Source organism: Polyodon spathula, chromosome 8 (genome assembly GCF_017654505.1).
Source record: "Polyodon spathula isolate WHYD16114869_AA chromosome 8, ASM1765450v1, whole genome shotgun sequence".
NCBI lineage: Eukaryota > Metazoa > Chordata > Actinopteri > Acipenseriformes > Polyodontidae > Polyodon > Polyodon spathula.
The window spans coordinates 20651405-20668787 of NC_054541.1; the positions used below are offsets into that span (position 1 = coordinate 20651405).

The window sequence follows — 17383 nt, forward strand, 5'->3', positions numbered from 1 at the left end:
AAATAATAATTGGGCATTTCAAATTGAGAGAAAATAAACAGAAATATTTGGCAACAACTAAATTTATTTAAAAAAAAAAAAAAGGAAAAATGTTTTCAGTTATCCAAAATATAGCTGAGCCTAAATAATAAAACATTAATAATAATAATAATGTTAGAGTTCCATTCTCCGTTAGAAGACATCTCTAAATAGTTTCCAAGATTCAGTTAAACCTCTCGACTAGACCACCCATCTAAGCATGGGAAGAGGTGGTTTGTATACCTCTCATCCCTTACAATTTACATATTTGCTTTAACAAGCTAGACATGAAGTTAGCTCCCTGATCTCTTATGACCCCTTCAGGGACCCTTGCTGTGGAGAATAATTGCAAAAGTGTATTGGCCACCTGCTTAGCTTAAGGCTAGGAAATAAAGTAGAAGATAAAGCAAATGTAATAGTGTTTATTATTAAAGTAAATAACAATTAGAATTGAATATAGAACAATACAAATTAAAATATTCTTTAAAAATGGTATGGCCGAAACCAGTCAGTGATCAGTAAGGAATGTAAAATGGAAAAGTTCAAGTTAGCTATTAAGGATGGTGATACTGTCATCAATAGCACCATAGAAAGGTAAAGGTCTGGTTTCACAGACACCAAGTAGCTCTGATCTTGGACTAACCGACTAATCAGTGTGTGTTAAACCAGACCTAAATTGTGCACTTTTCCTGGCGCTATTGGAGGTATTATCACCATCCTTAATATTTTATTTGTATTTCCCTATTCAATAAAATTGTCATTGCTATTTACTTTGATAAAAACTCACACTATACCATGCTCCCTCTATATAACGCTGTTGTCAGGAGCCATAGTTAATAGACCGTGCTGTTTGTGTCCACCTTATAACAAGACTACTAGTTAGTATAATGGCATTATGGGGCAAATAGGAGACATGACCGTACACCTTGTAACCTGTTCCGCAGTATAAAGGGCCATCTTATAAAGTGGAACACTGTATTTGCTGATCTTCTACCTTATTTCTCAGCCTTGAACTCTGTTTCTTTTAGCCTGAAACTGAGTAACTGGGGTCTGTGAAACCACTTCGTAATGTATATGAAGAAGTAGGCATTACATTTTTCTTTTTAATATAATTTGGGGGAAAAAATGTAAATTACCAAATCAATGGAACCATGCGATTGTAACACCAGTAGGGAAAGCAGGAACAACCTTTCACCACTTTAGTTAGCCATTTTAATCTGATGTTCTTTTACTTAAGCAAATCAAATTTAAGTAACTAATTTTAATTACTAAATATAAGCATATACTACCAAGGTCAAAACAAAATACCTGATAGCATTAGTCATTCATTACTTGAAGCAAAACCTGTAAGCTGTCAATAATTGGCTAACCGTCAATAAATATGTTCAATAAATGTGAGCTTTGATCCCAGATTCATCCTTGGACCCGTTATCCAAGGCAGTACTGGGAATCAAAACTAACGCATGTAAATGATAAGCTTCAGATAAATTGCTGTTTGGACCTTATTTGGTTTAAAGGGTACATTTCCTCTGACACTTGCACATAAGTTTGCCATAGAGAGTGTGCGAGCTGTTATCAGAACACCATGAGCCTGACTGCAGAAAGACATTCCGTTCCTTTGAATGATGGGAACAGAATGCCTCTTATGGGAATTGGAACCTATGCCGACCCCAGGAAAGTAAGAACAGCATTCTCCTTTTTTTTTTTTTTAAACAAATGCACAAATAGTATATGAAAAGTTGGAGGAATCTGTTCTATGACCCTATGTAACTCTGCAGTGTCAGCTAGATTACAGGTAGAGATTTAACTTGACAGTTTCTGCTTTATTTAAACTGGATAGTGCACTTTGGAAATAAAAGCATTTTTTTGCTTTTCCGTGTACTATGCATTTACTGTACTATATGATGGTTACCCATGGTTTGCATCATTATTATTATTATTCAGCAGACGCCTTTATCCAAGGCGACTTACAGAGACTCAGGTGTGTGAACTATGCATGCGCTGCAGAGTCACTTACAACAACATCTCACCCAAAAGACAGAGCACAAGGACGTTATGTGACTTGCTCAGGGTCACACAGTGAGACAGTGAGGGAGCCGGGATTTAATCCAGGGACCTCCTGGTTACAAGCCCTTTTCTTTAACCACTGGACCACACAGCATCCTATCATTACCATAATACATATAGCACAATGGGTTGTTTAAAACTGTAAAGGTGCAGTTGACACGTGATGTTTCATGTTGTCTTTATTCATGTAAACACAAAGAACCTACAAGTGTGTAACTGTGTAACTAAACTTACTGTTTTTTTTTTCTGTATTTTACATGGGTTTAATGAGGTGCCTGAATCTGCCCTTATTAGTTTTGATTACTATGCATTTACTGTGCTTTATTGTGGTTAACCATGTGTTTTTTAAATGCTTATTGGATATTTACCATGAGTGCTATGTTCACTGCCGTCCACAGGAGGTGGAAAAATATGGGGGGTCCTAATAAATTGATCAATAATTTACATAATGGCGAGCCTGTAGCTGGAAAAGAGTTCAGCAGGCAGTTCTACTAAGAAATTGCAGGATGATATAAATAGTTAAATTGCCCAAATACAGAGATTGAATTAGTCAGAATCCACAGTTTTTTGTTGAATTGCAGGTTTAATCAATTGTGAAATCAAAGGATTTCATAGACAGATTTTAACACTATAGACATGTTTAAATGGGGGGGGGGGGGGGGGGGGGTGTTTGTATCCAAGCTGTCCTTGGCTCACCGCGAACCAACGCTCCCTGTAGTCTGGCCGGGTACCTGCAGGCTTGCCTGTTAGCTGCCCGGGAGCTGCATTATCCTCCGACACTGTAGCTCCTGGGTGGCTGCATGGTGAATCCTCAATGTGTAAAGAAGTGGTCGGCTGACGGCACATGCTTCGGAGGACTCTGTGTGTTCGTCTTCGTCGCTCCCGAGTCAGCGCAGGGGTGGTAGCGGTGAGCTGAGCCCAAATAATAATTGGGCATTTCAAATTGAGAGAAAATAAACAGAAATATTTGGCAACAACTAAATTTATATTAAAAAAAAAAAAATAAAAGTTAAAATGTTTTCAGATATCCGAAATATATGTTGCATTATGATCCACAATAGTGATTACTGTTATTGTTTAATATCTGTTGTTGTTTTAATAATTCACACTCGCAGTATTTTTTCTCTTGCGGAATGTCAATCAACTTCTGAATTATGCATGTATTTTTGTCTTCATGGGAGTAACATTCAAACATTCAACATTCATAATTATATATTGTTTATCTGTAGAGCTCTTCCCAGAATGCATTGACACACATAGTTTACTTTTAAATTTTATGTTACATGCCCCAGAAAATGGCTATATTTTACAAATCCGGTCATATCCGTTGTTTTGAAGGATTAAACGGGGGGAAAAGAAGACTCAAATATTAAATCGGGAGATTGTACATTTCAAAGTAGTAAACTTACTGGTCAATTGCAACGAACAAAAAGCTGCAGATAATCCCGTAGTTAGTACGTTAGGACTACACTAGTGTGCTAGTTATCACCAATTGCAATGAACCAAGAATTAAAAGTGTTCCCAATTGCAAGAACTCCAGGGCCCAGTTTTTCAAAATTTTGGTAATCGGATTTCCGCGTTTTTTCTGGACTATATTGTGCAACTGAGTTTTTCAAAACATCAAAATGTGATCGAGATTACTGTGATATGGATTTCGTTTTGGTAATCTGATCGCACTTAAATCACGATTAAATGTTGCAGTTGGGTTTTTCAGAATTTAAAGAGGAGAGCACAATTACTTTGATAAAAAATACCAGGATTATTGTGATCCTACTGCAGAGGTGGATTTAGCTTTTAAATGATAGAACAGCGAAATTTTATTTGAATTGAAAAATATTAGGAACTAGTCTTGTAAAAAAAAAAAAAAAATCGTAATCGTGATTATTTGTCATCTGGATAAATGTAATCCAGCAGTGACATTTTCTGAAAAATAAAATTAATCTCGATTACAACATATAGGATAACAAAAACCGGACCACTTTGATCCAAATGAAAAGTTTTGAAAAAACGGCCCCAGGAAGGTACCATAACAGCTAGGCCACAATTTAGTACACTTGATGCCTAGTAGTAACTCTGAATCATTGTTTGTTGCAATTGACCCACCATGAACAACTGTCTTTTATGTTCCATCCCAACACAGAGTTAGTAGTTGCTATCTGGGGAGGGTACCGACAGCACATTATTCAGATAATGTTATTGACCAATCATATAAATCCGTAGGCAGATGAGACTGACCTACTGGTTTAACAATGATTGGCATGAAAGCTGCCAAATAACTTCTCCTGATCTTGCTGCCAAGAACTAACGTAAGTAAGTCATCCATTGCCATTGGTTAATTTTGAGAATATTTTAATGATTGTTTAGTTTTGGTGATGTGGACTGATGGACTGATTTAGAGTGGGTGGAATGAATGCACGTTGGATGAAAAGTAGTTAAAATAAGTCCCGGCTAAAAAGAGTACAGGTCAGTACCGGTGTTATGCAGATTTCTGTATCCCCATAGAATTCTGTATCCTTGCATGATCCCATGCCTGTGCAGATGCAGTTTTTTTAAAGCTGGTCGTGGATGCACGATATTCCTGTGTCCGAGTCCCACTGTGTTCTCAAGCACTACCATTGATTTCTGCTGCAGTTTGCAACAAATATTGAAAACAAGATCAAACTAATTCTGTAGCAAAATAAAGCAGCACATTTAACACCACTGATTTTCTACAGTACGCTCAGCCGCCTGCGTTCCTCAATACACGCAACCCTTGATTAAAAGTAACTTATAAAACTATATTTTTCTTTTAAAACACATTTGAATTTTATTGCATGTAAATACTGTTCAGAAACATCAAGCATTCACGTATAGTGATCTTAATCTGCGCAGGCGTCAAATCTAAGGGGATTCAGAAATCAGAATTCTATGGGGATACAGAAATCTACGTAACACCACCGGCCAAAATTCACCCCTGATGCCCAAATACATTTCTGCTCCACCTTGTGCAGCGCACTGCCTCACTGTCTGTATGGACTGTTTTCTCGCTAGCGAATGTGATTGTGTTTTTCTAAGCACTTTTGATCAGCCAGACACCAGGAACAAGTGGATTCAGTGAGGACACTGTTTTTATTGGAATTCAGCCAATAACACTAAAGAGAACACATGCTGTGTCAGTACGTCGACCATGTTGTCATTGCTTTGCTTAAACCACTTTTTTCAAGTTTTTGAAAATACCTAGAGAAGCACAATCATTCCTGCTGAAAACAGACCAGCACTGAAACTTTTAAAACAGTAAAGTTAGAAAAATGAAAAAAGCAACCAGAAATCTATAGATTTTATTTTTTGCACAGCTGTAGGACAGAAATGAAGTCATTTGTGTTGGTTTTTTATTGTAAAAGTGTGTCTACATTTCTAAATGACAGGTTTGAATTCACACTCGTTTGTATTTCAACAGTTAGGGTTCTGTATATTGATGTGGGATCTGAACTGAAGAGATACAGGAAGTGAGAATGGGTGATAAACATGGCTGAGCCTTGTAAGCAAGAATAAACAGATACACTGTCCCTCATGACTTACCTGTTGTCCGGTTTGCAACTGGACATCCAGTTTGAAGAGAATTTGTACAGTGTCCGATGTGGGGGGGGGGGGGGGGGGTATTATTTATTTATTATTTGGTTTTGAAAAAAATGGAAAGTTGGCAACCTTACATTTGCTCCTAGTACTCTCCCAATAAACCCTATCGAAGCCACTTAACAACAATTAATACACGCGCCTTACACAGTATTTCAAAGCCAAAGGAATTAGTTACGAGAAGCCATCTCAGAAGAACAACTACCAGTTTGTTCTGTTGGGATGAATGATGACTGCCAAACATTCCAGCTTTAGATTGTAAACAAGATAACGTTTGATTATTGGAATGTGTTGGCTTGATTTCAATAACATTTTCCAGTTACATAAAAGCAAGTCAGGACACAGACAATAGAAACAGAAAACTGTCAACAACACAATTCAAAGTAAACCTAAGTACAATACACAGCTTTTAGGCCAATAATCTGAATACCTTTCATGCATTGGACTGAATAGGGTTGGGGTTGGGGTCAAGTCCAACTCCTTTTTAAAATGAATTCCTAATTTCAGTTCCATTTCTCATTACCTTGTAATCAGTTCCCATTCCAACCACCTAGCCTCACTGGGTGGCTGATCTGTAGGAAGTGGCTGAAGTGTGATGATGAACTATCCAATGCTGCAGTTAAGTGAATACTTCATACCCTCTGAACCAGCAACCAGCATTTATATCACTTATTTTGATGTTTGAAAGTTAGTGACCGAATCTTTTTTTTCATTGTGAGATCACACTGCACTGCACATATTTAGAAACTCACATTTCAGGGGGGGAACACATTTAAGGGTAGATGTGCTAAAGTGTTGCTCCTGTCACTGTAGTCGCAAACAAGTCGCAAACGAGTCGCAAACAAGTCAGAAGTCTAGAGTGAAATGTACTAAACAAGCGCAATGCTGTTTGCGACTTTTTAGGGAAAGTTTGCAGCAGCAGGTTGTTTTTTTCTTTGCAGTTCAACCTTAGATGAATATATAATTATGGCATTCATGCATAAATTTGCAAAAAGTGGAAATAGTGCAAATGAGGGTTTTCAAATGTTATAATGAGATGTACTAAAGCTGCCGGCAATTGCAACACTTCCAGTTGAGGGTTTTCACCCACGTGACCCCAGTTCCATACTGGCAGTCAAAACAACAATGGCAGCTAATGCAAATTCGGTATCTTTCACACTACAATGTGAGTTATTTGCCACAGAAACACGTCTCACCTCCAATGTCAGGAATTGGAAAGACAGAGATAAGTGGCAGATTCTAGGAGTTTGTGATACATATTGTGCACCACAGGTACTTTTTACAGCACAAGAGCCATGAACTCCCAGACCTTGACTTCGGAGACATCTGGATAGATTTAGTTGAGAACCCCACACAGCTTCCCAGATGAAGACATATAAAAGTACCAATATTTATAAGTACTTCATCTCAGGATGGGAAAACAATCTGATTGTCTGACATTTAGACAAGAACCTCTATGTTATCAAGGCCAAGGTAGGGAATGTTATTGTTAGGAATACGACTGTATCGTAGCTGAAACAACATGACAAAACACGTTTTTTACCTATAAAAAGATGAAAACAGACTGTAAGTACTGTTGTTCCATTTACATGTTTTTCTTTTAGTATTGAAGTACAGATTAATATTTGCACAATGCAGATATTCAGCTATGAAAGCTCAGCAACTTACAATAATAAACAGACTGATCCTTGGTTTCTTCCACAGTACGGAACAATTAAGAGTGTTAAAGTTAATAATAATAATAATAATAATAATAATAATAATAATAATAATAATAATAATAATAATAATAATCTACCATTGGCATGATATGCAGTGATTTTTGACCGCCAATATGGCCGTGGAAGAAAATGTGACGTCACATGAAAACCTTCAAGGCTTTTGAAAATTCTTTGAACAATCGCAACTGTTGCTGACATTTCCCAGTCCGCTTTTTCTTATGCAAGTTGTGCTCAATGCATTTCTGAGGCGAACACCCAAATACATATTCCTCTCTAATAGCAGGGTGTATTTACAAGCCTTGAAAATAAATTTCTATGATATTTCTGGTTTCCCCAACATGCTGGAAGCAACAGACTGCACACACGTGCCACTAACCCCTCCAGCTCATTCTGAACATCTGTATAGGAATAGGAAACACACCTATTCTATTGATGTGCAGGTGGTTTGTAATTGTGCACAACTTAGCACTGCACCACTGACTAACTTAAATAGAAACTGACAGTATACATCTGGCTTATAGGCTACTCATGATAATACAAATTAGTGGTATAATGCAAAACTTGTTGCTGTTCCCTTGAAATTTGTATTTCCGAGAATTGACACAAAATAGATCATGGTGCTACACTGACAAGTTATGATACTTTCATAACTTGTCAATGCGGCACCATGATCTATTTTGTGTTAATTGACTAGGCTACTAAGTAGGCCAAGTTAATAATAATAATAATAATAATAATAATAATAATAATAATAATAATAATAATAATAATAATAATAATTAAAAAAAGCTAAAATCATTTGTTTCAATTTAAAATGATTTATTTTGTGTTACCGGTAGCCTACAGGGTAAAGTAAAAGGATAGTGTGCTGGGTATTCATTTGATTGTACTGCTGTACTGTATACTGTATAGGCCTACTGTACAGATTTATATTTTTTCATATGTAATGTGTAGCTTACCCAAAACACATTAGTGTGCGATTTTATTGTATTTTTTTAAACCTGACAACACATTATGTAAGACAAACATATGTGGTTTAGCAAGGTGCTACTGTGTGATTATGAAAAGCTTTTTGATAGAAACACATTTTTTATTTGGGGGTGAAGCTAGGGGCCCCGCTATAGAATATGATGGGATTAAACTGCCTTTCATTATTCATTTGAAAAAATATCTCGCAATGCTAGAGATCTTGCTAAGAGGACACAACAAATATTTAAATTTGCATATTGCGGCTCTCGTTATTAACATATTGTCTCCATGCATACAACAAAATGTATACTTTGTGAATTGTTGCAATACAATTTGCGGTATGTTTGCGCTGCGACTGGCCCATCCTAGTTCATCTACCCATAGTGTTGAAACAGTAATACAGGGTATTTGGTGATTGTGAACACATATGATGTAATATAAACAGATTATACTTTTTTTCTAATCAGAGGGTATAAAGTATTGATTTCACTGTTGCACTGAATTGTACTGTAAGAACACCTATATACTGTATTCAATATGCAACTGAAACTGTTTTTTTTCTTGGCAGACACCAAAAGGATTAGGCTATGAGTCTGTAAAGCTGGCAATTGATGTTGGATATCGGCATATTGATGGGGCTTTGGTCTATTATAATGAACATGAGGTTGGACAAGCCATTCGAGAGAAGATTGCTGAAGGAAAAGTCAAACGTGAAGATATCTTCTACTGTGGCAAGGTATCTAACATTTTATTTAGATTTATTGGGTTCAGTTGGGTGTGGAGGGTGGGGGAGTTAGTCCCAAGATGTTGCACCCTTATGCAGATATGAGTTCTTCTCCTGACTGTTCCTCTTATCCTCACTTGCATGATGAATGCTGCACTATTTTTCACTGAGCACATGTACATCGTCGATCTGTTAATACATATTCTTTTTGTAGAGTCCTACAGTATGTGCTGTGTTTTGGTAAATGGTGGCAAATTAAACCCTTTTACATCTTTTACATTTTCCTAAATGTCATCTAATGCAAACATCTTTACCTTAACTTTTTGTGAATATGTGGCTTTGCTTTCTGCTTTCTTTTTCAAATTTTTCCACAAAAAAAAGATATGGTTACCACTGCCTACCAATGACAACTTTTCATATTTAAATTTGAATTGGGAAGCCCCCAGGAAGGTTTAGCTAGACAGATGAGTCAGTTACAGTGTGTACCAATTATTGTTATCATCCAGTAGCAGTCAACCCAAGTGATTACAGCAACTGTGCACAAAAAGGGTTTTAATGTGGATTTGTGTGGGCAAATACCTTACTGTGTAATTTTGATACACACAGAAAATATGATCAGCCCCTAAAGGCTTTAACCACTGATTCGTATAATGTAATAAGAAACTGCTTACTCTTTGAGGGGCCCTGCTGCTAGTAACAGACAAGATAACAGTTGTCAAAGCCTTCTTTTTTCTCTCTTTTTGCCATGCACAAGATGTATTATTTAGAAAGCGGCTTGTGAAATACTGACTTGCCCCTGTTTTGATTTCTTGCAGCTATGGAACACCTTCCACCCACCAGAGCTGGTGAGGCCTGCCCTGGAAAGGACCTTGAAAACGCTGCAGCTGGATTATGTTGACCTCTATGTTGTTGAGCTACCAATGGCCTTTAAGGTAATACAATATATTTAAACTTAAGAGTATATAACGAGTGATACTATAAAATCCCTTACTCATTTTACACTTGTATTATTTTAATAGGTCTCAGATGTGCAAAGAAACACACGGTACAGCAATCATGCAGTTTCATTTTAAAACAGACATCTGGTACTAAACTAGTTTAAAGAAATTTCAGTTCACTTTCCTTGCCTTCCAGGAAATCGTTACTGCTTTACTTCCTCTTGTCATTTCACACTGCAGTGTTTTCTGGTTCAAAGCATGTTACTGGCTGAAAGCATGTCAGTTAATAGGGAAGCAGCTGATTTGTTACTGAGAGGAAAGAAGCCTGAGAAGGGATGGGGACAAGTTCACTCTCCAGGGCTCATATTTATCAAATCTGCGCATATAAACTGCATGATTTGTTCTCACACACAAAGTGGTCATGATTTGTCATTGTGATGTTGAGCCTTTGCGCACATAATTGGTGTTAATAAATCTCAATGATTCTAAATTGTTTGTACGTGGAATGTGCAGTACTCATTGCCTACCACTAGCAAATGGTCGTACACACCCCAGAGTGCACATCATTCTAAGAAGCTTTGACCTCAACTTTCTCTGTTGATAAATCACGTCATTTTGGTTGAGATATGCTCTCCTTTAAATGGACCATTCCTTATGTACATTTGATAAATATGGGCCCTGACGTGACAGTCTAAAAGCATAGCTTGCAAACAGATTTGTTTGACCTATTGTAGGTCCAGATATGATTTAAAATGAAAATACATGTTGGTTGAAACATGTTTCTTTAAAAACAGCACAATTGAGGTTTATGTAATTAATGGACGTGCATGTCTCAGAAAGTCTATGGAACTAAATTTGTTAGTTACAATTAATTTAATTGCAGGGATTTATATTTTCCTAAAATGCTTTTTTCCCAGCAAAAAGAATACCTAAAAACAAATGTACCTCTCTGAATCCCATGCTGTTTTTTATTGCAGTGACATATCTTTAAACATAACCCTGATTGTTTTCATTATTTTTGTTCACACATCATAAGTCATAAAACAGCCGTCTTTAACTCTGAGAAAATGATACCCCATCTGAGTTATGACCCATGACTTTTTAATAAGAACATCAAATCAATCAGCATTACGTTTTAAATGTAATATTTTTTCTTGTAACTACTGCAGGGGATTCTGTTGTTTAAGCATGAATACAATGTATATGAAGCTGTTGTCAGGGACACAATGACACGGTTAAAACTGTCTTTCAGCCAGGAGACACATTTTACCCCAAAGATGACAATGGAAAATATATTTATCACAAAACCGATCTCTGTGCCACCTGGGAGGTAAGACAATGTGAACAAACTTATACAAATTCCATTAGCAAAAATCTGGTCACCCTGTCTTTTGTTCTTTACTGTTTCCCTTATACAAGTTTACCATAGTAAAAACACAGCAAAGTGTAAAGCATAGTGAAAACAAAGTAAAACATAGGCCAGCATTGTAAACCACAGCAAGGTGTGGTAAAGCATATTAAACACATGGTTAATTGTGGTAAATGGGTATTATAACCATAGGAAAAGTAGTAATAAACTTTAGTTTTTTTTTCACATTAATTCAAAATATGCAATATTTCAAACGCAACAATACAGTTAAATTACTGCATTCTGGCATTTTGCTGTATGTCACACTGTCTGATTGCAGCTTGTCCATTGGAGTCAATTTTAACCTAACTGAATTGACCAGCTTTTCATCTATAGAGGTTTTTTCAATTAAAAACAACTGCTAGGGCCAGTACATAACTAACTTTGTCCCTCCTGGTTTTTGTTCCAACTGTACCCTTAATTAATTAATTTGACCAAGTAAGCTTCTGATAAGCATTGAATTGGTCCAATCAACTAATTTAGGGTACAGTTGGAACAAAAACCAGGAGGGACATTGGCCTTCCAGAACCAGGATTGCTCACCTCTGGTCAATACCAACACTTGCAGTACACAAAACAATCACATTCAACAGAATGCAATATCTACAAGTCTCTCCAAACCTTATTAAAAAAGTGAGTACATGTTTTATAACTCCCTAAAGCGTGATCTATAAACAATATATGCCATACTTATTCCCATGTCCATACTAATACGTACAGTTGCTGTTCATTTAGCTTCTTGTTCATTGATTGTTGGATCAATTTATTCATTATACTAGGCAATGGAAGCATGCAAAGACGCAGGCCTGACAAAGTCTATCGGAGTGTCTAACTTTAACCACAGGCAGCTGGAACTGATCCTGAACAAGCCAGGCCTGAAACACAAGCCTGTCTCCAACCAGGTACAGTGCTGTACTAACTGCCTTTGAAAAGCTTGCTTCCAGTCGCCCTCACTTTGTCAAAGCAAAACAGTAAATGTCCGAAATAAACATGAATAGCCAAGTGCCTTTGGCTAATGACTGAATGCATTTGCGCATTGTAAGGCTTCAGGAGTCCTGTGTAACTCCAAGTGCCACAAGAGTCTACCATGCTGCAATCTGTAAGTAAATATATCTATTCAGTGCTTGTATTTGCTTGTAGCGTTTAACGCTATAGTTTTTAAACTGTCTTGAACTCTTTCAATCTGTCAACGTTCACACTCACACCAGTGGACACAACCTGGATCTGCTCATCAGCAGGGGTCATGATATCTCCAGTCTCTCAGACACGGATATCTTTTCCTCTGACCATTTCTTAATCACTGCCAATATTAATCTTGCTGCACTTTCAACTACTACTGATACTGATATTTCCTTCCTTCCCAAAAATCTGCTAAATCCTACAATACTATCCCTCTCTTCTTCCCCTCTGACTGGTACTCTTCCATCTTTGTTCGATGCTGCGGTGCCCATCTACAACGCCACCTTTACTCAGATCCCCCCCTTACAACCAAAATAGTGAAGAAACATCGTAAATGTCTATGGTATACCATTGAACTTTGACTGCTTAAGTCTGCCTGCCTCAAGTCTAAGCGCAAATGGAGGTCGCCTGGACTAACAGTTCACAGAGAGATTTGGACTGATCACCTCAGTAGCTACAGGCGAACTCTCGCTGCTGCCAGGGTAGACCAAATATTCTCTTAAAAACCATTGTTAAATCCATCTCCCATTCATCCTCCTTTCTTACCTGCCATGATTTCTCCTCTTTCTTTCAGAATAAAATTGACACCATTTATTCTATGCTCTCCTGCCACAAACCCAGTATTGTAGTTGACCACCTTGACTCTCCTTCAATTGATTCCTGTTGCCCTCAAGACTCCCAGAGTAAGGCCAGTGCTCAAAAAACCCTCCCTTGAACCGGCTGTCTTATCCAACTTCCGTCCCATATCCAATCTTCCTTTTCTCTCCAAAACTCTTGAAAAGGCTGTAGTAAGCCTGCTGACAAGACATCTCACAGATAGCAATCTGCTTGAATCTCTGCAGTCTTGCTTCTGGCCACATCACAGTACCAAAACTGCTCTGCTCCGATTGTGAATGATCTCCTGCTCAATGCGGATGCTACTTCTTCATCTGTCCTTGTCCTCCTTGACCTAACTGCTGCTTTTGATACCATAGATCATAGCATTCTTCTTGACTGCCTTCAGAAGTGTGCTGGGATCCCTGGAACCTGTTTCCCCTGGCTGTCCTCTTGCCTATCTGGATGCATGCAGTCTGTTTTCTATGATGGAAGCAGTACAGACGCAAACCCGGTCATATGCGGTGTCCCCCAAGGATCTGTTCTGGGGCCTCTTCTCTTCAACATCTACATGCTACCCTTGGGTCACCTTATTTGCCAACATATATAACCATAACATGTTTCACTCCTATGTAGATGACACCCAGCTCCACCTAAAACTAGACCCTGGATGACCCTCTGCCATGGTTCGACTGTCACCTTACATCCAAGAAATCGAGGCCTGGATGTCTGCCAATTTTCTTCAGCTCAGCACCAACAAATCTGAACTTCTTCTAGTAGGATCAAAAACTCAACATTGCTGCCTTGAACCTCGGAAACTGTCTGCTGCCTTCCCCCACTGTATGAAGCCTCGGTGTACTTCTGGATAGTAACCTCTCCTTTGATGTCCAAATCTCTTCTGTAGTCAAATCCTCTTTCTACCACCTCCGAAACATCACAAAGGTCCATACCTACCTTTCCCTGAATTCCATGAATCCCATGAATACATGACTCTGTCATGCATTCATCTCCTCTCAAATCGACTACAGCAAATCTCTCTGCGGTGGTCTCCCGTCATGCGCCATAAACCGACTGCAGCTGGTTCAAAATGCTACTGCTAGGCTCCTTACCAGATATAAAAAAACCTGTCTTGCCCAACGGCACTGGCTACATGTTAGGTTCAGGATTACTTTCAAAATTCTCCTGCTTGCCTACAAGGCCCTTCATCATACAGGTCCAGGGTAACAGTAATACTAAATTTTAATTCATATTTCTGTAATGTATAACTTTTTTTTCTTTATACAGATTGAATGCCATCCATACTTCACCCAGCCCAAGCTTCTAGAATATTGCAGACAGAAAGACATTGTGATCGTAGGCTACAGTCCTTTGGGCACTTCCAGAGATGAGTCCTGGTATGCCATATAATGCTGCAGTGCCACACAAGCACTTCTTTATCTCCTCTACTTGTTCAGTATCCTGTTATCTGTGTTATCTGTCATTCACTATTGGGATATGCAGGTGTACTTTTTCACCACTCTGTAACTTTGATTTTGTATATAGAGAGGTTTTCTGTTTACTAACTTATTGTTGGCCCAGTTCTAGAGGGGGAAGAAATAACAGTTACACAAGCCTTGTGATCATTTCTGAAACCATCTCACTTTTCATGAGTAACCCTCGTGATTGTCAAAAAGATAATTGGGCAAAACCTGCCATGGTGCTGCAGGACCCCAGTGGTCAGGTTCACGGTGAGCTTAAGCAGACACCTACAGGGCTGACCTTTGACCCCCAGAGGCCGATCTGGGGTAATCAGTGACCACCAAACCCACTCATATTTAACTTTTAATAGGGCTAAATTAATGGAAAGTACTTTTGGTCTGGTCTGTCTGGTATTATAGGCATAGACTTGGCAGATAACCTTTTCTCTGTTTTATTTTATTTGTTCTCACCAGGGTAAACTTAACCTGCCCACCTTTGTTAAATGACGATCTCCTTATTTCCATTGGAAAGAAATATAAAAAGACACCAGCTCAGATTGCCCTCCGTTTCAATGTTCAGCGTGGAGTCGCTGTCATTCCAAAAAGTTTCAACCCTGAACGCATAAAGGAAAACTTCCAGGTTAGCACTGTATTGCTGCTAAGTTTGGTTAGCTTTTTACATGGAGAAGAGGCCAATTCTGTTATCTTACAGGAAGTTGCTGTTGTGGTGTTTAAAAATGATTGCATACAGAATTCTCTGGTATCCTTTATGGTTGCGTGACCTGTGCAGTCACGTTTATCAGAAAGTATAACAACCTTCTTAACACTTAGCCTGTTATGTTTTCATTAAGAATCTGCTGTCCCTGTGTCTTTTTGGCATTTCACGCAGTATAAGCATTAAATAATTGCATCATCATATTTTTTGTTATTTAGTACTCTTTAGAAAAAGCTATAAGGATACAGCAAAAAATAAGCAAGATATGCATAATTTATTTTTGTAATACCAAGAAACAAATTAGTTTATTTTTACAGCTACAGAAGTGTATGTTTTAGGAAGGTGCTATTGACACCATCATGTTAGCAGGCAGGAATTCTATAGACACCCATCTGCCAATAGACAGGAATGCTATTGACACCTGTTTCATAGACAAGAATGCAGGGAGCAAATAATCTTGCTAATAACAGCTTTTATTTGTATAGATCTTTGACTTCTTATTGACTGAAGATGAGTTGAAAGCAATTGAAGGGCTGAACAAAAATATACGTTTCGTGGAACTTAAAATGTAAGTGGTTTACAGCTGAAATGGAAAAGTACCTAAGTGCAGTGTCTTAACATTAACTTCCAGCCTGTCTCAGGTTCTTAATGGAATTGAGTTCTGCTGGATTAAGCTGAAGAAGTGACTGAGCAGTTGAAACATGTCTGGAGAGAAGCATGGCAAAAGATATTGTGTTGTGATTGTCTTAGAACAGCTGAGATAGTTATAGCAGGCTATGCCAAATTATAAAAAATCTGTATTGTGGTTGAATGTTATTTCTATATTTATTTATCTTGTTCACCACGGACAACTACATTGACGGATTGATTGATTTATTAACTGAGATCAAACCTAAAGTGGTTGCAGCTTACAAAATCATTCCATTAATCTTACCTCTAGTGCACTTCCATTTGTTTTATGTGTAAAATGTGCAGTTTTGTAAGGAACACTTTATAAGGTTAATAAATCTGTTTGCATCCCACGCTTTCAGATAACGTTATACCCATCCCAACAATGGTTCCTTTACTGTCATTCCGAGTCAGCTGCTTCCCATAGTGACGGATATAATTTCAGCCAGGAACGTGGTTTAACATATAAATACATGTTTACTACCATTTTGTTTCAAAACCATACATTTAAGAAAGACGTTCCAATGGAATGGAGGTGCACAACAGATAAGAGTTATGGAATTATTTGTTTCCTACGACCACTTTAATCCAGTCATCGACTGACCTTCATACAGGTACTGGCTTTAGTAGTGCAGTAGTATCATAGTGTAGTGCAGTGGTATCATAGTGTAGTACAATGGTATCATAGTGTAGTGTAGTGCAGTGGTATCATAGTGTAGTACAGTGGTATCATAGTGTAGTACAGTGGTATCATAGTGTAGTACAGTGGTATCATAGTGTAGTGCAGTGGTATCATAATGTAGTAGTAACTTAGAAGTACCAAGTAGTACCTTTCTGTAAAGATTGTTTTTATGTATAATCACTGTAATATTTTATATTATGTGTTGCCTGTTTATAGCAGACAGGGTGCCAATGTGTAATTTTCTTCCTGGTTTTGTGCAGGTGGGGTGACCATCCAGAATATCCATTCAATGATGAATACTAGCCTTCAGGCTTCTCCGACAATCTGGTGAAAATGAGATTAAGATGTTATTGTTATTCTGTATAACAGGAGTGGATTCAATAAAAAATAAATAAAACAGTGCCTATGTATTATTCCTGTGTTATTTCCCTGTTATGTCAAACCCAGCTGTCTTGGACATAAGAGAACATCTGCCCAAGAGAACGCTAAATTGGCAAGAGTGTAAAACCTGGTGTTTGCACAGCCCTGAAAGTAATTTTGGCTAACAAATTATAAACATAAAATGTGTCCATCATGCATATTCATTATATAAATCTCAAATCTGCAGTTTTTAAAGAAACATGTTATAACA

The 17383-nt window shown here is 37.8% G+C and overlaps 1 protein-coding gene across 1 annotated transcript; it reads left to right on the forward strand.

Moving 5' to 3' along the window:
- Positions 1-1447: 1447 nt before the first annotated feature.
- On the forward strand, positions 1448-17154 carry LOC121319578 (aldo-keto reductase family 1 member D1-like). The gene is made up of 9 exons (XM_041257156.1): positions 1448-1696; positions 8956-9123; positions 9927-10043; positions 11302-11379; positions 12236-12358; positions 14514-14623; positions 15161-15326; positions 15887-15969; positions 17013-17154. Exons 1-9 carry the CDS (start codon positions 1604-1606, stop codon positions 17053-17055), a joined length of 981 nt encoding a protein of 326 aa, XP_041113090.1. The 5' UTR covers positions 1448-1603; the 3' UTR covers positions 17056-17154.
- Positions 17155-17383: the final 229 nt, after the last annotated feature.